We start from the raw sequence: 25038 nt of genomic DNA on the forward strand, positions 1-25038 counted from the left end.
GACAGAGTAGGGATGGTTAAATTCATCAGCAGGTGGAATGTGATTGAGGGTCAAACAGCAAGCAGTCCAAGAACATGTTGTTTTTGTTTTTCTCCTTTGACAAAGCTTGAACAGTTTATGTCGGCTGCAGAGACTTTAGCTGTTGCCTCTGAAGAGGGAGAGAGACTAAAAGGCTTGACACGACCGCAGGACCGTAAAACCATATGGTCCATGGATCTGAGCATCATTAAACCATGAAACTGTTGCCTGAGGTATTCTGTTGGTACAGGACCCGAATTGACGACATTAAGAAAAGAAAAAAGAAAAAAAAAAAAAACTACTGCAAATACAATTCACTGTTTTAGGAGAAAACATTAACATAGGAGAACATGTTAACTGGAATGCTGGGGGAAAATAGTGTATTTTGTGTCACAACATAAGCTAGCACATGGAGCTGTGAGGGACCAGGTTGCAGGACTTTCACTGCAGGAGAAACTCTATCTGCCACCCCTGGAACAGCTACAACAAAAGCCCCCTTAATAGCACACTAATGTAACAGATGGAACCTGACATTATATCCTTAGAACTGCAAACACCTGTACTTTAATAACTGATAGAAAAGAAAAAAAAAAGTGTGATTTTGAAGGGAGTCACGAAGAAGTTTGAGTGCACAGAGAATGAAAAGCTAAATAAAAAGTAGTTAGAGTGGAGTTCTGCCGGGATACAACACTGATCATCAATTATTCAGATGCTTTGCACAACACAGTAATTTAATTTGAACAGCTGACGACAGGGGAAAAGGCGTGCTGGACCATGAAGTGTGCGCACGTTTGTTGTGTGTTACCACAGTTCATTGTGTGCAGCTTGCCCTTGTCAAGTACATTAGGCCTCAGCTTTTTAACAGCAATGACAAACAACAGCATTCGTTTCATCAGGAAGTATAAATGCTGAGGGCAAGCTCACCAGTTCTTGCACTGCAGTAGAACAAATAAGGGAATACCACGAAAAAGCTATGAAAGCATTTGATTCGTTTCTAATTTTGTGAATAAAAAAAACACAAAAAACTAATAAATGCTGTTTATAGAATCATTTAATAATCAATACTGGTCTCTAGACATGACAACATTTAAGGTTAGTTTTACATACCAATGCAATAACTCTTCATTGCAATTTTAGCCGTATCCTCTATAAGTCCATAGAAACAACCACAAAAGTGTTTTTATCATGTAAGATGTTTAAGTTACCACATCTTACCCAAGCAGACATCTTTGAAGGCAAGGTAGGTAATTTTCTCCAGATACACTTTTTAATATGTTGGTTTAAAATTGTCTTTAGGTCATGAACGTAAATACTAATTCATATGCTCTGAAAAAAGAAAAAGAAACGTATCTGCTTCTGGACCAATGGCGCTAGTGTATGTGAGTGAGGGGCGGGACTTTTGAGGGAGCACAGAGGGTGGGTGAAGATGATTTAAGTAAAGTTAATAACTGGGTAAAAATCACTCTTCTCTACCTTTGATGCCATGTGAATACCAACAGTAACAAACATGTGAGCATTAAGCTTGCATTAAAACCTTTAACGCTTCGTTGTAAACCTCCTCATCTTGAAGCAGACAGATGAAGAGATAGAAAAGCAAACTTCTGAAACCTAGCCGTGTGTGGGGTTTTTTTTGTTTTTTTTGGGTTGTTTTTTTTTTTTTTTAACTGCCATCATGGATCAAGATGTGGATCAGTGGAGCAAATGTCATCTCTTTCAGGTCTCATGTTGCTTTTAGAGCCAGTGAAGCTGGTGAATGTGGGACTTACATGCATGGCTGGGCGTGAAAAGGTTAAATGTGAACAATATGGTCCATTAGGGGACCAGAGCAGGGAGCTGAATGAGTGCAGAGTTACCTGGGCAGCGAGGGTAGTAGAGTGTTTTTATACAGATGGAGATTTTGAGTGAGTATATCAGTCCTCACTTCCTTCAAGATGAGGTTGGGAGGTTAAGACTTCTTGTTATGGGTAAAATGATTAAGTTTAAGTTAAGGGTTAAGGTAAGATGAGCAGTATTTTCTGTCAACATAATTACAACTTGTTTAGTTGAATTTAATTTCCCAAAGCTCTGACTTATCAGTTTGATATTTCTATCAAACCTTCTTGTACAACATATTTTCTTATTAATATGATCATACTTTCTGCATTGACTTCCTCTCTTTCAAAATGTCAGGATCTCACAGGAGCTGCTGCCCACGGAGAAGTGTTGCTTATTCTTTTGGTGGCTTATCCAGAGCAACAGGGACAGCTTTCTTTGCTTAGAGCACTACAGGGGAAGTCCTCCCTCCTTGATCCCCGTGGGAGGTTTTTGAAGTTTTTGACCCTGGCACATTTGAACAGACCAAAGGTTTTCAAAGTTCATATTGAGGAGCCAACCCTTTCTACGAAACAGAGACAACTGTATCCCAGAAAGTGGCATACTTAGCTTTTAGTATATTTCCTTTGCAGAACAATTAGTCTTTATTTGTAGAACATCAATTTATAAAAAATGTTATCTGGAGACATTTTACAAAAAGAAACAGGTCGAGACCACACTCTTTCTTATATTACAATATTATTATACTGTCAGGATAATCATGGGATGTGCCGACAAATGCCCCAGGATTACTGCAATGCTGTGAAAAACCTGACAAGATGCCAACTTTCAAAAGGAATTTCAAGAGTCCAGGGGTGGCATCTTTTTTTCTTTGATTTTGAGAGAATGATTTAAGGATAAGGACTTTTTTGATCTCCCAAACGGAGAAATGTTGTTGTTACAGTAGCCCAAAAACAGGAAGCAGAAAATATGAACAGAGCCAAGAGCAAAAAAGTTAAAAAAAATAAATACCCACAAGGTCAGGGTATGTGGCGCTGCTTACTTACATAGCTCGTGAACGAGTGATGGTTCAGGGCTTGAAAATGGATAACAATAAAAATAAATAAATAAATAAACAGATTTTCGCACACGTTAAAAAGATAAATATGTGTGTCTGTTTGTGTCTGTGTGCGTCAATGTTACAGGACCACTACTAAGCCTAGGCTCAGAGGTAAAATAGCAAGAATTCACCCAAGATAAAATCACCCAGCATGGAGGGACACTATGATCAGAAGCAGGAAAACATCCAATATTATGGATGATTGGAACCGACGGAAAAATAAAGAAAAAAAAAAAAAAATCAGACCATGATAAATGATGTAGGATCTTCTATTTCGGTATAATAAGTACAAGTCATCCAGATGGTCTCCCAGCAGCAACAGTGACTGATACTGTATCATGATGTTTTGTTTACGATCTATAAAAGCACACATGCTGCACAGACGCAAGGCAATCCTTTTAATACAGTCACACACAGCAGTCATACAGTTACGCACCAAACCTCCCGGGTTTAGCACCAGCTTATTTTTCCCTTTTTGCACTTCATCTGTTTTACACACCCCACTGACTAAAGTCTGATGTAAAACTCTTCACATACCCCGATGGTTGATTCCCGGAAAAATGACATCCATTGCACAACTATCTGCACTAAATACTATCTGACAGCCGTGAGGAGCGGCAGGCAAGATAAACATCTGAAACCTCCAGCACAGCACCAAAAACCGGACCGCACCCAACAATCCCCCCCCCACACACACACACACACACACTAGAGAACACATGCAGAATTCCCAGCGGGCCCAGGTCGAGGAGTTTTCATATCTGCCTCGCTGTAATTGGCCAGAGGTGGCGAGCTCAGGGGTTAGCCAGACATGCTATTGGATAAGAGCGAGAATGTAAATAGTTGGCATTCCCCCCTCAGCTGTGGGATACAGACAGGAAACCATGGCTCTGAATTTTAATAGGCGCTGCACTTCTGGGTTTTAATCCACACCCTGTTCACTTTTTTGCCTCAACCTCATGCCAGGGATTTTGGATTTTGAGGAACATGAATTAAAGCTCATCATGACGTTCTAATGCAAGAAACCTCGTACGATTTTCCAAAGAAAAAATCTAAATGAGAAATCACAAACAAAAGTCTGAAACTTCCCTAGCAGAGATAACCATTCAAGGTCTTTTGAACAGCAAATTAATTGTGTAATGTAATTGCAAGATGAGGGCAATGTGAGTACAACGGCCCGACATACACCGAGGTGCAGCTTTGTATAATACTGACGAGGTAACAACGGCACATTGTATCAAAGCCTACCTCCAAGAGTTGCAATGCAGTCGGACGGGTCTCTGGGTTTTTATCCAAAGATTTCCTCAGGAAATCTTTAAACTCTGAAGACCTTGGGTAACACAAGAAAAAGCAAGGGACATGTTGAAGGTAGAACTACAACAGCTTATAAAAAAAAAAAAAAAAGACAACATTTTATGTACAGAGCTTCAACAGGGAGGATGAGTCAGCCCCACATCCCCTTTCAGCACCTGATAACTCCACTTCTACTGCGCTAACATTTGCTGCTTTGGAGCATTCAGACTCGTAAAAACTGATAGGGGAAAGTTATAGTTTGGCAAATGCCGAGGTCCGGCTTCTCTGCTGAGTCATTGCTGCAGGCTTGCAAAGGGCAAAAAGCACTGAAGGAGGAGATGGGGAAGACAGCGTGGTACACGGAGTACCTACAGTATAGTACATTACCGTACACTGAGTGAGAAAGAAATTGTTAATAGGATAAAATGAAAGGATCCGGTGAGATCCGGACAGTTGTATTGAAGCCCATGGAGACTATAATGATTATAGGCTTTGTCAAAACTAATCAATTCATTGCAAGGGAATACACTATTCACACTATTATGTGTCATTAATAATCCAATATTCAATGTATGAATTTAGATTAATTTGTAATGCTTGCTTATTGATCACCATTTGTTCGGTTGGTCCAGGTTTGGTGGCTCTGACTTGGCGATCTTCAGCAGCACCCTCATGGGGTTGAGCTCATGATGAGGAGGTTCAATCTGGGCGAGCTCAATCAGAGTGATTCCCAGGGACCAGATATCCGCCTTGTAGTCATACGGAGCATCCTTCATTGTCTCACACATCACCACCTCTGGGGCCATCCTGAGACAGAATCCAAAAACCGGGATGAGTAATAGATCCAAGGGCATGAACACATCACAGGAAGCTGAATCCTCGATTACAAGTTAAGACACAATTATGATTATCCTGAACACGTGCAGGGATTGTCTGGCTGGAGAGGAGAGAGTGTTCTCCATACTCCTGCTCTTTAGCGTATGATAAACCTTCTGGGGAGAAATGTTAAAGTGTATGGAATGTTGAGTTCAGTATGTACAATTTTCATGAGCGCGTGTGGCAAAGGGTTTCACAAGAAAAATATATTTAAACAAAAAAAGCAAACTAAATGTGTTTTTTGTGTATAAAAGAAATAAAAACTGCAGTATCTAGGACAGTAATCCATGGGCAGCGGCAGGAAATGACTAAGTGATGATTACTGAAAGGCAAAAGGAGGGCTTTTCCTCTCTCTCATTGTTTACATGAGTCAACATAGAGCACGCTTCACCCAGTCAGCCTGTTTGCTGACAATCTCCATAAGGGCTTCATAAAGTCTCAGATTTACCCAAGAGAAAAAAACCAAACAAATATTTGCCTCTTATTTTGCTAATCAGTACTCATTTAAAAAAAAAAAAAAAAAGTAAAAACACATGTATAACTTTCTATCAGTAATACGGGCACAGCCACGAGGCTGACCAAAAATAACGCAATCGAGTCAATGATTGACTAGCAGCAGCTGACGAGGGGGATAAGAGTGTGGACCAAGGTTCAATGCGACTCACACTTCAAGGGTACCTTTCCAATCTGCTCAGGTATAGAGGAGATAGCAGTGTGATTGTTACAGCAATGGTTGATTAAAGGGGAAATATTATGAACAATCCACTTCTGCAGTGTTTTTAAACGTAACCTCAAATTTCTACATTTCCCAGTTTGTGACATCACAAGTTGGATTCTGGTAAAAAATACCCTCCCCTCCCCTGGTATCTCCACCCATGGACTCCACCTCCAGCCTGGACTAACACTTTTGGACAGGTCTGCCATTTTTATTCTCTCTACAGGGGAGTGATGTCTACCAGGAAACGTCAGGGGGACTCATTGCATTTAAAGAAACACACACCAAAACAGAGCGTTCTGAGAGAGCTGCTTTCAACAGGGTCACAAACCTCCACTGGGTCTTGATTCCTGTTACATTTGAATGAAAGCACAGCACAGATGTTTCATTTAGAGCACATGGGACTGTTTGAAAAGGTGAAAAAAAGGGTATAATATGACCCCTTTAAAATTCTGGGTTGAGTTGCTGCTCTGTGTGTGTGTGTGTGTGTGTGTGTGTGTATACACAACATAATGCTTTTATGTGTTTAATGTGTTGTTGCTTTTTTTATCATTTTCATTGGAACATTTCTGTCTTTACTGAACATGGCTGCTGAAGAGAGACAGAAAACATTGGGAGGAGAGGGAGCGGAGAGTGACATGAAGCAAAGGGCCTAGGTCGAAGTCCAACTAACAGAGGACGCACGCTCTGACCACCGAGCCAAGCCAAGCCCTTGTGAATGTTTTTTTGCTCGTTTAGTTTCTCGTGAAGAAAAATAACGGAACATTTCACATTTCACGCTTTAACTCTTTTCCTTAAAGCCTCTGAATTTTTGGCTTTGAATGGAAAAACCACAGTTGAGAGATTTATTCAGTATCCACAAAAACATGAATGAAATAAACCATTGATACTGTGTGAAATACAAATCTAAAATTACCTGAATTCTACTCCACTATGGTCATTTCTACCACATGCCAGAATCAGAAAGACTTTGTTGGAGTGTTACAATTGCTCCTACCCAGAATATAACGATATAACATCTAAGTAAAGGGATATAACGTAAGAATAAAGATCTACAGTAAGTCTATGCATGAGGATATAGAAATATTTAGAATTAATGTTGTACAATGCCAAAAGATCTATCTGTGTTACCAAATAAAAGGAGAAAGCCCTAGAAGAAATCGCTAAAGCCTTAAACAGGGAACTGATGTAACGTAATGTCCAAGTATAGTGAAGTCAGCCTTATTTATATGGCACATTTCATACGAAACAGGTAGATTTAATAGGCTTTAAAAACTCATTGTGCTTCAAATACTCACCAGTATGGTGTTCCAATGAAGGAATCTCTTCTTTGTAAGGTTTTGGTGTTTTTTGCCGACACTCCAAAATCCGCTACATGAATGAACACAGAAAACATGAGTTGAGACAGGTGAAGTTGTCGAGATGCATTTGGAGTGCAGCCAGCTTGAAACCTTTACATCAAAGAGATAGTTTTGTAGGCTGTAAAACTGTCATGACATCGTAATGAGCAGAGATACAAAGCCAGAATTTATGGCAGGCCCGTTTCCCAAAACAAGCTGCCCTTGTTCCCCAGCGTGGCCCTCAGATTACAGGGCTGTTGTTTTCATTTGGGCTGCACACATTTTTTTTTTGCTGTGGAAGTAAGGATGTTACTTGCTGCTTGCTCAGGGTTGAGAAGTGTTTGGCAGGGACCTGAGCGTTGAAGTCACAGGGCAGCAAACTGACTGCTTCAATTACGAACTGGCAAGTTCTATTACTGGTACTTAAGTGACTGTCTCGGTTTTGCAGACTACAATTCAAATGTTTCCAACTTCCTGGTCAAACGTATCATTTGGACGGTTGCAGCCTAAACCTTTGGCAGGAAGAAATTCTACTTCCTACAAACAGAATATGAAAGGTCTACTGCACACCACATTTTACATCATAAGAGACTATTCTGCACTGGTCTTGGTTTGTTTAATGATCATTGCTTTGATAAAGAAACAGGGAATAGGCCCATCATGTTAATAGTCTTTTTTCCTGCCATTTTCATTTCACCATTTTTTTTAATAAAAATTGAAATATACGTTAGTGCAGCTATGAACACTCTACTAGACCCCCAAAAGTGAAGATCTATGGTTTGTTGGTTACGACTGAGTGCAAAATGACAGGGAGCCCGACATTTTGATTTTTTTATGCTACAGAAAATACATGTCAAGACAATGTGACTTTGTTTTAACAGAAGTATTTTCAATGACAAAAAAAATAACATGAAAATGTATATTTATATGTACAGTATTGTTATGCTCCAATTTCCCTTTTCTGGAAATGACACTTAAATCCAAGCCCTCTGGCGATGAGCTTGGAACTACAAACCAGCTGCGCAATGTGAAGAATGAAGAGAACTCTCCAAAAAAAATCCAATAAAATGAAAATATGCAAAAATTCGAAGCATGCAGTTTTCCCACGCAACGCTCACTTATGATCCTCCTACAGCAGCACAGGAGGGGGACTGGGCCTCTCACTGTGTGTGTGTGTGTAACCTGCAATGGAAATATGTGAGTTCTCCTCGCATCATTTTGGCTATGAAGTGTTTTTTTATCTTTGGGATGCGATGGGATGCAAATGAAGAGACAGACTACACAATTGATCAAACCACAACTTTCTAAATTAGTTGAAACACGTCGTATTTTATTTTGGATGAACCTGCTGGATTATTGCATTCAGTGTATGAACACGTTTATAAAAAGGGACATTTTGTAGTTCTAGAATTTTAAATAAGAATATCCCAAAAGAGTATCACACTGCTTTTGTAGCACTTGTATAGATGACTGATATGGTCAATGTTAAGACTTCAGGAGGATTTGCTTGAAATGCTAAATATTATCTTCCTGTAGCTTTACACGCTCGCAAAACTATAATAATGAAATCCCTCACCAAGTTTGATGTCCCCGTCCAGCATGAGGAGGATGTTTCCAGCCTTCAGGTCTCTGTGGATGATCTTCATGCTGTGCAGGTAGACCAGAGCTTCCAGCATCTGGCGACAAACCACCTTAATCTGCGGCTCCGTCAGTCCACGGTCCAGCTCTGATTAGGGAGGAGGGACAGAAGCAGAGGAATGAAGATGGAGATTTAATTGAGGAAGAGGCGAGAAAAAAAAAAAAAAAAGAAGGAAAAAAAAAAGCTGGTATGACACATTTCATGTCTGAGTTGCAGACAAGCACAGCAACACAAAGTCTCCACGACTGATCTGGTGTGGGAACTCCATGAGAGAAAACAGACAAGGTAAACCTGTGGAAGATATCAGTGAAGTCTTTCAGATATGGTTGCTGGATAAGTAAACCCAGATCAGAAAAGATTTGACACATCAGAGGCAGCTCAGCTCTGCAGACTTTATTCTGCTGTGTCTGTGTTTGGTTAGCTGCAGAGGGGCTTCAGACTGTTAGGAGGATGTGGATTACCCACTGAAAACAGACCGGGGGGAGGTGGGGGGGGGGGTGGGGGGGGGGGGGGGGGGGGTTCCCACACTGGAGGACTCAACTTTTTCTGACTGCTTTTAAAGCATTCAACACCAGGACAGTGAGCTCTCAATACAATGATCATGTGCTGAGCATTTAAAACAGCATCGTTATCAATGCAGTTTTTTTTTTTTATTCTTTACTTTATGGGACTGGTGTGTTAAAACAGCAGCATGGAAGCGGAGTCTTTGCTGAAGGTGTAGGTTTATTCTAAGCTCTGCTGTTGATGTACAACCCGAGTCTTATGACTGAGAGGGAGGTGGAGTGCTATGAAAAACATAGAGCAAAAGAGAGTGAGGCTTTACCTAACATTGTGGCATCCACAGCACCTCCGGGGCAGAACTCGATCATAATCTGGGGGGAAGGAGGTGAAAAGGGTTACATTATCACAAGTGATTATCACAAGTATAAACATACAACAGACAGCAGTAAACCTTCAGGGATTTGTCTTTATTTATCATAAAAGGTATAATGGGGGCAGCGGGAGCTCAGTCTGTAGAGACCTGGGTTTGAGAAGTGGAGGGTCGCCACAGTTGAGTCCAGGTAAGGACAAAAGTATGAACGTTTGTTCTGATTGGCCGCCAGTTCACTTCCTGAGTGCTGCCAAGGTGTCCTTGAGAAAGGCACCACACCTCCAACAGCTCAGGGACACCACCTGTACGCAGCCCCCTCCTCAATCTGACACTCAATACATGTTCACCGGTCCTGCATGTGTGCATCGAGTAGCATGTCAGAGCATAAACAAGAATTCCGCCTCTGGGTTTAAAAATCGTAAAATCCACTTTTTTTTTTTTCTTTTTTCTTTTTTTGATCAACTTTTTTTTTTTCCTTTTCATGCAGTTGCTTGATGTTTTTAAGTACTGCTGACGAATTTCCGACCGCCTCTCACTGGACTCATGGAACACACGTGTGGACCATACAGCTTTGGCACTTACACCTGAAGGTAGTTCAGGAAAGCCTTAAATGAACTGCAGCAGTAAAATGAGCTCAAGTTAATAAATAACATGCACAAACAACTCCAGCAACTATGAATAGCACAAAAACAAAAACACCTAGGGCGGGGTAGCATTCCAATTTTCACTTTTTTTGGGTGAAAATTAAAAAACATTTGTGGATACATTTAATAAAGAAAACCAAATAAAAGAGTGACTGAGCATGTGTGTAATATCATCATGACAGTAGCAGTTTTGAATTTTTTGAGTTATTGATTTGTACAGCTGAAAATGTACCTAAGTTGTTGATTTGTGTACAGTATGTGTATTTTGACGAGTGTTCTTGTCTTCATCAAGATCGTAGATACACATCCACATATTTCTGTCTGTACTGTCAGCGTGCAATGTTTTTGGTACGTCATATCTGAAGGAACCCCCCCCCCCCTCCCCCACTGCTCTCATTCAGTCAAACACTCCCTAACATCTGCGGTGAATGTACGAAGTACACACACTTCGCACAGCTGGATTCGGCCTGAAGTGTGTGATAAACTGCCAGACTGCAACTACAGACGCACCTCCTGGGACACGGTGCCAAAAGTGCAATACCAGCTCAACAGTCATGTGAAAACAACAGAGAGGAAAACATGCTTAAAGTATCGAAAGGATGTCTTGTTGGCAAAAGAAACTTCTAAGATTCAACTTTCATTTCCTCTCTCTCTCTCTCTCTGTCTCTCACACACACACACACACACGCACACACAAGACACACGACAATATCCATACATACAAAAAAAATCTTTAAAAAGTTAAATTAAATTGTTTTTTTTTAAAAAGCTCTGAATGGTAAATTAGAAAACTAGACTTCCATAGAATTTCCTGACACACTGTTGCTGCTGATCATCTTTCAATAGACAGTGGTCACAGGTCAGCTACAGATGACATGCAGCATACCTGCTCTGTGATGTCACTCTCGTTTAACCACTGCTTGCTATGACAACACTGTTAAAGCAGCAACCTGGCACTGGACAGGGTGTGGAGTTTCAGTCCAGACAAAGACACACAGAGAATTAAAAAGTACAAAAAGGTGCACAAACGATGCATACCTCTGTGCAAACACACTCGCCTGACGTCACTCACACACACACACACACACACACACTTTAGGAAGATGAGGAATGTCAACGTTGGCACGCAGCTCCAGCAGGAACAATGTTGTAAAGATTGACAGACTGATTGAGAGTTTGTTTTTTTGTGTGTTTTTCACATCGACTTTAATGACATTCAGAGGAAACGTCGTCTGGCCTGTTCGCTTCACGCTGTGCTGCTAGAACTCTCATATTAGCTTGCTATGTGACGGACAAGATGTGCCCTTTCTTTAATCAGAGTGACACCCATGAACGCATTTGTGTGTCAAAACACTCAGCTCATCTGCCTTGGTCGCTTTCAGCTTCAGATTTTTATACTCTTAAATCAAGATGGGTCAAACAAACATCGAGAGTGACATCATCAGTTCCCCAAATCGACACGCCCACTTTCAACCAGGAAGGACAGCATTGACAAGAACATAGACGGAGAAACTTCTCAGACTGCATTCCTTGTATTGTCCTGACTTTAGCATGTTAAACCCAGACCAATAAAAAGACGTTGGCTTACAAATGAAACCAGGTCAGCAACGTCTATTTTTAACAGTTTACCTCCCAGTGTTGAGCAAATGTTGATACGACCACGTATGTAAGCCCATTACACTATACTAATGTGGTTTATCACACATTTCGGCCGTTCCCCATCCAACCTCGCCACCAGCCAAACACCCATTTCTTTAATTCTCTCGTGTGCTTAAAATAACTGTTCTTTGGTTGACACAACACACTGCACCGCCCAACCTAAACAGCTGTACATTACACTGTGTGCCAGACTCAGCAGCAACTGCTTTATGCTTTTCCTCAGTGTCTCCGCAGCCTGCCAGAAGGATTCCTGATGATGTGCTGCGTATAAGAATGTGGCCCAACTGGTCAGGCTGCATATGAAGAATACCCTCTATGGGCTGAACATGTCTACACACAAATCAGTCTCTCTCTCTCTCTCTCTCTCTCTCTCTCTAAATGAGATTCAGATGATTTAAGAGATATACAAGCGGAAATCAGAGACAGTCCACTGAAAAAAAAAAAAGGTTCTTTAAGGATTTGAAATAAAGAAAGTGTTGGTAAAAACGAAGCTCAGGTAGAGCTAAGGAGGTGAAAACACCAGAACACATCACTTCACTTAAAAAAAATACGACAAAGGTTTTGACATTGCGGCGTTCTTGAAACCATCTGTACTTCAGTGACAGCAACTGGGGCAACCCTAAACAATTAAATGTGAATCAAAGGGACACACTTACACTCCGACACTCTATGAACATGACTAATGTCCCAATGCTCTGTGTATATAAGGTGTTGCTAGCAAACACACGACACACTGACTTCAAATCAATTTGCTTCTCTGTGTCATCATAAATCTCCTAGCAACCACTGAAAGTACTGTATGCAAATAAAAGACAGTCACAATTAGCAGCATGCAACTAAATTATTTGTGTCTTTTCCTTAACAAAATAAGAGTTTACAAAGGATTATGAACAAATAACACACACACACTTGAAATTCTCAAGGGAATTTGGTACAAATACAAGTTGTACTTTTAAACTTAAACTCTTCATTTGAAAATGAGATAAATGCACATGTATTGTGTACGACTGAAAGGATTACTTTAAACTCACCCACTCAAACCAAAAGTGTAAAAGGGAACATATTCCATTAACACCGCTGTTCACTGGCAACAAGGCCCCTGAAAAAGTGCATCAACCCTAACCATGAGGCTCCAAATGTTAGGCTAACATTCTATATATCTTTATTCATTAGAATCTAGCATGTACTGTAGGCATGCTGTGCAAGTTTTACCAAGCTGGTTAGATTCTGCACAAGCCCTTTAAGTTTTCGACGAACAGAACAACATAAATGGTACAAAGACAAATGTGCTTTGTTGTGCCCAAAGCAAGTGGCAACATATTAAATGTTGCTAAGCAAATTCTCTTCCAAAGCAGGGTTTTTTTTACTGCAGATAAACCAGAGTAACACTGCAGAAACCCATAGCTCATCAGTTTTGAGGTTGCAGCAGAAGTAAGTGAAGGTGATACTTCAAAGTAAAGCTGCACTAGATAGGTATCACTATATGAAAGTTGGACAATGAATTTTATTGGCGTTTAGGACACCCTTAAACATGCCGGTTTAACGTTGCCTCTAAATGATGAGTTGAACTCTGTTTCATGTTTATCGTCTCTTTCTTATCTGCCTTAAGTGCCCTCCTCCCTCTTCTTTCCTTCTCCCTCACTTTTCGTCCTTCTCGGCACGCTGATGTCAGCGGTTCTGTCTGGATGTTAAAGGCCCTCCTTTTCTCACGCTGCGGGTCTGGCTGCCCCTTCTAGCCTACAGAGCAGATTGTTCATGGTAGGGAACAAACAGCCCTTCTTTCACTGTCTTTCTCTCTCTCTCTCTCTCTCTCTCTCTCTCTCTCTCTCTGCTTCTAGCTTCATTCCTTTCTTCCTCTATTACTGTCTCACTCTGTAGAAAGCAGAATGGGTGGGTCGCTACGTCAGTCAACGGCCCAGTGCATCCAGTCCGGGGTAACTGAGGCCTGACCGCTAACCAAAAAGCTAATTACCAAGATGATTCTAGCTAACTCTCACTGTGCATCGCTTCTTAACTTTGTCCTAGTTGATGTTATTATTTCCTACGCTACCACAGGGTAGTATGCTTTCTCTTACAATGCAGGCTGAATTACAGATAGTGTAGAATTATTCAACGCTTATGATTAATACCTAAAGTAGGAGAATACATTATCAAAATCAAAGACTCTGAAAAGGAGATAGTAAAGCTCCAAAAGTGACACTCTCAAGTCACAGCCACACACAAACAGGAAGCCTGTGGTCATAATGCTGCAGGAAGAACTATTTGTACATGTGACTTATCAGCATACGCCTCTGGCTGCGAGTGATGGGGAACCTTTGCGTTCTACACGAAGGAATTCTAACGTCCAAAACAAGTATGACTAGCTTTACTCAGAGACTTTGACTAAAAGTCTTTTTATGTTTTGTTTTTAAATGTTTCTTCCTCTGTTCAGTATGTATCCTTTTGCTAAACTCGATGTCCTTAGAGGAGAACAATGTAGAGCATGTAGTGCAGCAAAACTTAATCTTATAGATAAAGACCTGACTGTATTGTTTGCCCTCTTAACAACATGCATAACAACTGCACTGCTAATCCCGGTTGAATTAAACTACAAATATTCCCCGATGAAAGCGACCAACTGGTGAAACATAGAGTCGTGGTGAAGTGCTAACTAGAACACATCCAGAGTTGAACTTTAAGAATTTGTCCAACAAGATAGATATTTGATATTTTTTGGCTTTAAAAAAAAGGAACTGTAAGATGAAGAGCTGCATGGTGACTCAGCAGGGTACACGACTTTACTGTGAGCTGCAGGTGTTTGTGTGAAACCTGAAATACAACACTACTGCAGCACACGCTTGCGTATTGTTTTTTGTTTTTTTTACAGTGTTTGCTGTAATAACCTGAACCTGTAGCAAGCGCTGGCAAATTCACAAGTAAGCCAAACTGAAACAATAAACACAACATTTTCTGCTGTTTCCATAACTGAAGATGGGACTTTACTCGCTTAATTCACTTAATCCTAATGATGTCCCTACATTAAAAGACACCACCAGATCTAAATGTTGTCTTTATAATAATATGGCGGGCTGAAGGTTAAAAAAATACTGACACAACTATCTTTAGTCTAATCCCTTAGAAATTCAAGGCCGAGTCCCAGCATGAGGTCACTATTATTTGACTTGGCCAGACAAAGTGAGAGATTACAGAGGGAGTTGTACACTTGACCCAGTGAGCGAGAGAGCGAGCGAGCGAGCGAGCGCGGGGAGGCGAAACAACTTGAGAGCAAAACACACTGAACTGAAACCCAGCCTCAGTCTTGCTGCAACACCAGGGTGAGGATTGGCTCATTTCTGATGATTTTGCCATCCCTGGGGGGGGGGGGGTTTATGTGATCACTTCCATTTGCAATCCTTTTTTTTTTTTCTTTTCTTCTTTCTCTCTCAACAGAGTCTTCATAAGCAGGAGATTAGATTTTGATTCAGCACAATAATGAGGCAGTGACAGAAACATCTTACAAGGCTGCCAACACATCAGGTCAAAAGTTCTGTGTGAACGAGTACTTCCTGATCTTTCAGGTTTGTGTGTTGTGATTCAGTTTGGGAAAGATGAAAAGAAAACATGCTGTTAAGATCTACAGATTACACAATACAACTTTTGAGGATGGTGTAGACAGAAGATAATTTCCATGTAGTCAATTATTCTGTACTACTCTGTGTTCTAATGCAGCAGCACAAACTTTAGGTCTAATCGATTGATTGTCATTCTCTTTTTTTTTTCCACTGAGTGTAATGTGCAAACTGTTCTATGCTTATTCTATATTTGGGAGGCGAAGGAGGAGGAAAAAGAAAGAGAAGAACTGAAGTCATGTGGTTTACACTTGATGTTGGCTGTCTTAACCGGATGTTTGTGGTACCTACCCACAGTTTGTTGTCATGGTAAAATGCATCAAGCAGCTTCACGATGTAGCGGTGGTCACATTTAGCCAGGATGTCAATCTCGACAATGTAGTCCTCCAACTCCTCTTCGCTTTTTGTTTCGATCTGTTTTGCTGCAGCCAAAACTCCTGTCTCCTTGTTCCTGGCCTGAAAAAAAAAACAACAACAACAGAGAGTTAGAATATATAATTCAGCATGCACAAGCAAGGGCAGTAAAAATTGATTCTTGCATTTTAGCTCCTCCTTTTTAAGCTCAGTCTTTCCACGGCGAAACTACAGGAGCCATAAATAGCAGAGCTGATAAAGGGTGCAGCTGTGTGATATAAACAGGGTGTGAAAAAAAAAGAACCGCAGAAACACCTCATTCAACATATGTTTTTGATATATATATATACTCAACAAAAATATAAACGCAACACTTTTGTTTTTGCTCCCATTTGTCATGAGATGGACTCAAAGATCTAAAATTCATTCCAGATACACAATATTACCATTTCTCTCAAACATTGTTCATAAATCTGTCTAAATGTGTGATAGTGAGCACTTTTGCTTTGCTGAGACAATCCATCCCACCTCACAGGTGTGCCACATCAAGATGCTCATCAGACACCATGATTAGTGCATAGGTGTACCTTAGACTGTCCACAATAAAAGGCCACCCTGAAATGTGCAGTTTTTGCTTTATTGAGGGTCTGGGGACTCAGAACCAGTCAGTATCTGGTGTGACCACCATTTGCCTCATGCAGTGCAACACATCTTCTTCGCATAGAGTTTATCAGATTGTCAATTGTGGCCTGTGGAATGTTGGTCCACTCCTCTTCAATGGCTGTGCGAAGTTGCTGGATATTAGTGGGAACTGGTACGCGCTGTCGTATACGCCGGTCAAGCACATCCCAAACATGCTCAATGGGTGACATGTCCGGTGAGTATGCTGGCCATGCAAGAACTGGGACATTTTCAGCTTCCAAGAATTGTGTACAGATCCTTGCAACATGGGGCCGTGCATTATCTTGCTGAAACATGAGGTGATGTTCATGGATGTATGGCACAACAATGGGCCTCAGGATCTCATCACGGTATCTCTGTGCATTCAAAATGCCATCAATAAAATGCACCTGTGTTCTTCGTCCATAACAGATGCCTGCCCATACCATAACCCCACCACCACCATGGGCCACTCGATCCACAACATTGACATCAGCAAAGCGCTCACCCACACGACGCCACACACGCTGTCTGCCATCTGCCCTGAACAATGTAAACCGAGATTCATCCGTGAAGAGAACACCTCTCCAACGTGCCAGACGCCATCGAATGTGAGCATTTGCCCACTCAAGTCTGTTACGGCGACGATCTGGAGTCAGGTTAAGACCCCGATGAGGACGACGAGCATGCAGTTGAGCTTCCCTGAGACGGTTTCTGACAGTTTGTGCAGAAATTCTTTGGTTATGCAAACCAATTGTTTCAGCAGCTGTCTGAGTAGCTGGTCTCAGACGATCTTGGAGGTGAACCTGCTGGATGTGGAGGTCCTGGGCTGGTGTGGTTACACGTGGTCTGCGGTTGTGAGGCCGGTTGGATGTACTGCCATATTCTCTGAAACGCCTTTGGAGACGGCTTATGGTGGAGAAATGAACATTCAATGCCCGAGCAACAGATCTGGTTGACATTCCTGCTGTCAGCATGCCAATTGCACGCTCCCTCAATGCTTGCGCCATCTGTGGCATTTTGCTGTGAGACAAAACTGCACATTTCAGAGTGGCCTTTTATTGTGGACAGTCTAAGGTACACCTATGCACTAATCATGGTGTCTGATGAGCATCTTGATGTGGCACACCTGTGAGGTGGGATGGATTGTCTCAGCAAAGCAAAAGTGCTCACTATCACACATTTAGACAGATTTATGAACAATGTTTGAGAGAAATGGTAATATTGTGTATCTGGAATGAATTTTAGATCTTTGAGTCCATCTCATGACAAATGGGAGCAAAAACAAAAGTGTTGCGTTTATATTTTTGTTGAGTGTATATATATATATATATATATATATATATTTTTAGAGGGGTACACACACACACACACATGCGCGCGCACGCACGACCTGCATTAATGGAGAGATGTCAGAGTGCGGCGGCTGCCCCCATGGGACGCGCCCCCTGAGCTGGTGTAGGTTCGGGGCCTTGCTCAAGGGCACCTCGACAGTGCTGCCCCCTAATACTGTGGGAAGATAATATAAATTTGAAATGATGGAACCCAGACTACAAATTTGGTCTTGCAACCAACATGAATCCAAAATGTAAAGAACCTTTTCACAGCAATTAAAATGTTGACTAACATTTAGAGACAAAACAGGAAACTCCACACCCTCCCTGCAGTAACTGGGGGAAAGAAGGAACCACAAAAAGCTTCAAGTATCAGTGTGGCGACTAAAAGGACACACACAGAGACGCAGAATTCCTAGAAATCCTGAGTAATAGAGGGAACTGAACGTAAACATGGAGAGATTGCTGTTTGAGTCACTCTGGGTGTTTTCGACGGTTTCCAGAACAAGCAGAGTGAAAGACGAGCGAACGAAACAAAAGGAGACAGAATGTTGTGAATGCTGACTGATGAGATTATGTGGATAAATGTTCGCCTGCAGGAAAAAAAAAACAACACATGTAGGTCCGTAAATGCACCAGCAAGACCAGAGATGCACTTTAAATTTAAAAACAGTCAAACTGTTGATTTCCAAGATGCACTACTGTCAAAAACACGTCACACAAAGACGACGTCAAGAGGACGCTCTAATACTGCAGATTTTTGACAACTACAGTCTCATTAGACGGAGAGCTACATGGTACACGTTCTGTCTGTAGCTTTATAGTCATTATTAACATGTTGTCATTTCTGTGTGTATGTGTGTTTGAAATGTACAGATACGTCACTTCATGGATGGGCCCTGCTGTCGGACAATAAACGGCGATACGCTCCGAGCTAACTCCGGTAAAATACATGAAATGGTTTAAATTGTATTTATGAATTTAACAGAATCCCTCTTAGAAAGATAAATGTGTGAAATTAATCAAAGGCAACAGTCAGTTTCAACATTGACGCAACGATGAGAAAACTTGTGTGGGCAGTGACATGTCATGTTTTAGGAATAGAAGGAGACACACCATTACTGTGTGCATACTTGTGTTCACTCATCGACCTGTAGAAACATGGCAGACTAAACCAGCCTGCTGTAACGCTTCCACCACGCTTTACACAGGCTGTGGGAAAACATCTGACTAAACAAATCGAAGCACAGTCTCCAAGTCATCTTAGTCCGAGAAAAAAAAAACAACAAAAAAAACACTGAAACTATGTGTGCCTGTGTGACTTTGTCAAATAGAACTGTCCCCCGCCCCTCCCCTCACCACCAGAGCAACTCAAAGTGTGAGTCAACAGGACGTCTCCTCCTGCCATCAAACCATCAGTCAGTTGGTTAACAAGCCCCGACAGTAAACAGAGACACCAGACACTTTCACTTCCCTGCGAACATCTCAGCTTTCTGCTAGTCGCTCCGCTCCTGCACCGAGACTGTCAGTCTCCACATCTTTACTGTGTAGGGGCTGATTTCCAGTTGAGGTGGCTACAGACATAAAGCAGTATATATGACAAGGCTAGCTTAACATTTTTTCTTCTGCCATTTACGCTACAGATTAAAAAAAAAAAGAGGACGGAAAAGAAAACAAAATTATGCTAACCGACACAAAGACAACATTAGAGATTATCTTATGTTCCCCAATGTACTCTGTAAATGGGCGCTGGTAACCTAGTTCTTGGTGCGCCCATGTATAGAGGCTGTGGCTGTCGAGGTGGGCGACCCAGCTTTGAGTCCATCATCCTGCATGTCATTCCCTGCTGTCTGTCATTCTCTGATTTCTGGATTTATCAACTGTTCCGTGTCTAAAAATTAAGGACATAAAAAGCCCAACAATAAATCTAGAAAAAACTGACGATTTTATATTGAACACACGAGGTGCATTTAACTTGCTATGATGGGGCAATGAAAAGTCCTTTTGCAGAGGCTAAAGTCATCAAAGTGCGGGCAGCTTCCACTCTCACCCTCAGCACTTTGCCTTTTTGTCATTCTCTCCACCATCCTCTTTGATAGATGTGATAGACACCAAAAATTAATCGAAGAAAAAACTGGGCACCATGACAACTAACTTATAGATTCTCTCCTTTCGCCTCCTCTCTGATCAAATGCGCTCCTTGTGAATAATAATAATCATACATTTATTAATTTATAGGCACCTCAGAAGCAGGGTTAAAAACAAACAATACAAAACACGAAACTTTTTTTTTTTATTTCATATCTTATCATGCGTCAGATTAACAAGCATAACGAATGATGGCTACCTAACAGCCTGATGGTTGTCATCGGTTTCTGTCGTTTTTTTGTGGCCAGCTCCTTCACCCAGTTTAAGAAGGACATTCACAATACATCCCCCCCCCCCCCCCCCCCCCCCAACACACACACACACACGACTTTTACATCTCAGTGGGAACACAGCTAAGGAATGCGCTCCCGGCCTTCAGATGGTTTAGGGAGTGGACAAAGAGGGTACTAGAGACAGAGGGAACTTGTGCATTTATAAATGGTGCATTTTTTTGTGAGGAGCCAGGAATGCATTGCGTCAAAGAAGGTCCTCAAGTGTAGTCTGCAAAACATGCTTGTTTGTTTACGTGTGTGCACCTTCACGACTGTATACACCGCACAGAGAGGAAATTACAGCGAGGCGCCTCATTGTGTCTCTCACGTGGGAACCCCTGACTTCCTCCAAGACATCACAAGAGTGTGTGTGTGTCTGGATGTTTGGAAGTATTTGTCGTTTGCGCGTACGTGCACAAATCAGGAAATGGTTCAAGAAGGTGGGATCATTCTTCCTTAAAACTCAACAGCAAGTAGCCTAAACTTGTTTTTTTTTGTTTTTTAGCATGGAAATGTTTTCTGACATTTTGGAATCATTGACGCACTTGTACACTTTATGTCACAGCATTTGAAGGAAGCAAAAAGGAATATTTTCTCAATAAAAGATATTTCATAAAAGTCTGATTTTACCCTGGACATCATGTCATGCGTTGTAAAACGAGAGGAAATATGAAGCTTCAAGCTAACCTGCAGTATCATAGCATGTACAACTATAACTGCCAGACATCCCATCTGAGAATGAATGGATGAATAGAAAAGGCTGGAAACTCCGATCATTCCTCTAAGAGATAAAAGATGAAAGTATGTTCAAATTTCCGCTCTGAATCATGTTATAGGTAACCGTAGAGGCGAGCAGAGAGACGGTGTTACTCAAATGAAACGCACGCCTCCTGATGATCTGTAAGTCAAGCATCGTCATCGTCGATTAACCGGGATCAAGAGTTCAAATGGAGTCAAAAAAAACTCCAACAAATTGACTGTAATATAAGTCACATGAACACAGTCCAACTTTCTGAGCAGTTTAGATTGTATTGGTTATTTGAAGCTGAACAGAGGGATAATGCCATGATTGACAGCTCCGTTGTTAAATGCTGCTCCTGTGGCGCTGTGTGGACTGGATTAGCAAAAGTAGAGGAGGAAAGGTGGGTGAAATGTAATGAATACTAACACAAGAGTCACTGAACTTTGCATCACGACGGGTGTCAGCTTCGAACAGGCAGAAGAACCTGCTCTGGTGTAGATCGCGCAGACCTGAGGAATCTCTGCCCTTTTAGCCACGAGTTGAGTAGAAGAACAAGCGGAGCGTGGCCCAATCATCCAAAGTCGACTGCAACATCTCTGGCCCCAAATGAGCCAGAGCATTATCTCAGCACCCATCGCAGGAAGTATTTTTGGCTTCATTCTTGTTCAACGGGAGGAGATGGCGACTAATCGTCCATATTTATACACAGTATTACAGGCAGTGTTCTATAGGTGCTGGACATATCCTTAAAGGAAAACAACACGTCACAGCTTCTAATCCCCTGACTCCTTACCATTCACTCCACGACCAAACAACAGTCCTCGGCTTTGTTTGGGTCTGGTTTCCATGGCGATTCGAAGGACTCGTTTCTGCTCCATTTCTCAAGTTTTCACACCACAAGATCTCTGCGTGGTCCTTCTTTTTTTTTTTTTTTTTTGCTATGAAGTGTTGGTTTTGCTTTCATGTGGTTTATTGAAAAGGGATTATCTGGAGGGCCCCATCAGGCACAGAAAGAGATGCATTCACACTCTTCGGAGACAGAATTGATAGTGCTTATAGACAGCTGGCCTTTGTATGTGACTCCAGGTTATAGCTAATAATGTACACTTTCCCCTACCATTACATTACGGGGGGGTGCATGAAACGAAAGCTGTAAACCTAGGGGCAACAGCCCTTGAATATAACGCCTACAGTACAAATGCTGGATTAACCAAATGCGATAGTTCCAAACAACTTGTTTTTTTTCTTGCAGTGGGAACATTTAATGTTTAACACACGATTTGACAAATACAGAGGTGAAACGCTCGGACCCAAACTAACAAAGAATCAAATCATGTTCAAAAGAGGAAATGAGTGATTTGCACCTCAACTCAAATTCTTTTTCTCTGAATTCATGAACATTTTCAGAAGTGTGGATCTCTTTTTTACAAGATCATCCAGTAAGAGTGTTGATACTTCGGCTTTTATTTTAAATAGAGTCAGTACAATGCAGCTCAATCTAATACGAATTAATAATTGGATCCCAAGTCCTTTATTTTATGGAACTGAGAAAAGCACCATGAACGTCTCATTTCAAAATATCCACATATTCTCTCACTTGTACAGCACACCTCTTCTTCTCTTTGCCTGTTTAATAGTCAGTGAAACTATCCATCTTTTGTCCCCCGCACCAAGTTTTTCCTGTCGTCTCTGCTCGGCCTGTACGTCACCCTCGAAACGATCACGTTTATTTACCCTTCTGCTTTCAGTAACAGTCCGTCTGCAGCACGTCACCCATGACAGACGAGCACAGCACCCGGCTTCTCAGAGAAAAGCAGATGTTAGGAGAGCCACGTGTCGGTACACAAACACACTGTATACACTGCCAGCGTAAACACAAAAAACACACAACATATAAAAAGAGGTTAAACCTTTTTTTTTTTTTTTTTTTTTTTTTTAAAAACAGACTTTTCCAAATCAATCACGCTGGTAATTATAATGTTAAATGCCGTGTCCATGTTGGCTTAATGAGCACTGTGGGCGTGTTTGCTAAAAAGTACAGCGCGGAAAAAAAGACAGAGGAGAGGTAAGGCAATGACACCTTTTTTTTTTCATTTTAAGAAATTACTTCAACGGTGCTATCTTTAAAAATAACTCTGAATGATTAATCATGATGTCAATGGACCAGATGACCTTCTGTAACTGAAAACACAGAACTGTCCCTGAGGTCGATCACCTACAGGTTGAACAACCATACCGCTTGGGACACGCAAGTTCTCTTCTTAAATGCTGCGTTACAGTCACACACACACACACACACACACACAGAACTCCACACCCTCCCTTTAGGGGGAATGTTTATGTTCAAGACCTTTGCCCCATCATAAACCTTTAAACCTCCACTGCTCCGTCAAGCTTTCCTCGTGTGTCTAAGAAACAGGAATGTGGTTCTCAGCTCCTGCATAATGATGGCAGCTGATAAAAGCTCCGCTCTGACAGGAGACGCCTGTGGGCGTGATGATCTCTCATTCACAAGAAGCAAGGTGCGCAAGAAAAGAATGTGAATTGGCTACAGGTTTTAGTAGGACGTTGGAAAACGAATGTGAAAAAAAAAAACTCGTGTAGACTTTCAGTCCATGAAGGGTGTTTAATAGCCGCGGAGGCAGGAGAAGACATGCCTACCTAGTTTCACTTTGATTCATTCACAAAGAACGTGCCCTACATTTGAACAAGCACATATTCAGATTAGAAAGATTTGACTTCATCAAAAGATTAAAATGCTCATCTTAGGCCATCAGGTATTACTCACTACACCCAAAAGAGCAAAACATGGTACAAAATAGTTGTTGCCTAAGCGACCCTTGTTCTTCGTCTGGGGAGAATGTCAGTTGTTGGTGCTGTGTGAGAATGAAGGGCCACATCTGAAAAGCACACCTAAATGATGGTACCTGTGACTTCAAAAGTAAATGTCGCTAACTCTCTCTGTCCGCATTTAAATGTACACACAGAAAAGTCACTGGGCGTCACAGCACAGAGTTCAACCCAGAGACTGGGCAACGGACCAACTTGGAATGTGGACGTTTCAATCAACATCGCAAAAATGTCCCACATTCAAAAAAAAAAAAAAAAACACCTTCCAAGTGAACACAGTCAGATGAACCAAAGCAGGTCAGTGAGGCAGGAAATCATGACATACACCACTGCGAGCAAAGAAAGGAACGACAACACAAAAGAAACCACTGGCTTACATTCTCTCTGATCGTGCAGCCAAACTCATTCAAGACCTTGTGAAGCATATGTCACAGCATTGATCTCACAAGAGGGGACATCTTTCCTGTATACAGTTTGCAGAAAAGTTGCAACACATTAGAGTTCCCGCTGACATGGATACAGCTCGCTAACCAAAACCAAAAACCAACCTGAGACAGCTTGTGAAATGGCTGACAAGACCAATGAAGAAAATTACCAAGTGAAAATGTTCGGCCACTGTGAGTGTTTTGTGACTGCATTGATTGTAATGTTTTTTGTCGGTGTAATCAAAAGTTTTATGATCTCAAGTCGGACCCTGGTCATTTTCAAGCAGCTGCAAACGCCTGTAAGCACAGAGGGACACACTTTCTGCCACAAACCCTGTCATCCCACCGACGAAGGACACGCCCACCGTGTCACGGCTCCTATCAGTCACTGTCAGCACAGCTGCTCCGTGAGATTAGACCCAGAGCGTCGGCAGCTCTTGACGGTTGTCTCAGTGAAGTAACGTCTTTGTGGCACTGCCATGACAGTAGCTTTCGACATGAACCTCGTGGTCTTCCAATCGCAAAGAGGATGTTGCAACCTTGTGCCCCCTCCTCCTCCTCCTCCTCCTCCTCCTCCCTCTCCTCCTCACTTCTGACCCCAACAGTGTTTCATCTTTCACTTGACCGAAGAAGATAATCGTGTTCCGAGTATCTTTTTCCATAAGCTTTTCATTCCACC

At 41.7% G+C, this 25038-nt stretch overlaps 1 protein-coding gene across 2 annotated transcripts in view; it reads right to left on the bottom strand.

Moving 5' to 3' along the window:
* Positions 1–25038, bottom strand: part of stk10 (serine/threonine kinase 10) — a 43480-nt gene that overhangs the window by 12899 nt on the left and 5543 nt on the right. For both annotated transcript variants that reach the window (XM_079355338.1, XM_079355339.1), the window contains exons 2-7: positions 15866–16030; positions 9616–9664; positions 8730–8879; positions 7112–7184; positions 4835–5029; positions 4178–4259 (exon numbers count right to left, since the gene is read on the bottom strand). In XM_079355338.1, the coding sequence (XP_079211464.1) occupies positions 4178–4259; positions 4835–5029; positions 7112–7184; positions 8730–8879; positions 9616–9664; positions 15866–16030 (714 nt within the window). The remainder of the gene's footprint in view (positions 1–4177; positions 4260–4834; positions 5030–7111; positions 7185–8729; positions 8880–9615; positions 9665–15865; positions 16031–25038) is intronic.

The sequence above is a fragment of the Symphodus melops genome, assembly GCF_947650265.1.
Source record: "Symphodus melops genome assembly, chromosome: 11".
In the NCBI taxonomy this organism is placed as follows: Eukaryota; Metazoa; Chordata; class Actinopteri; order Labriformes; family Labridae; genus Symphodus; species Symphodus melops.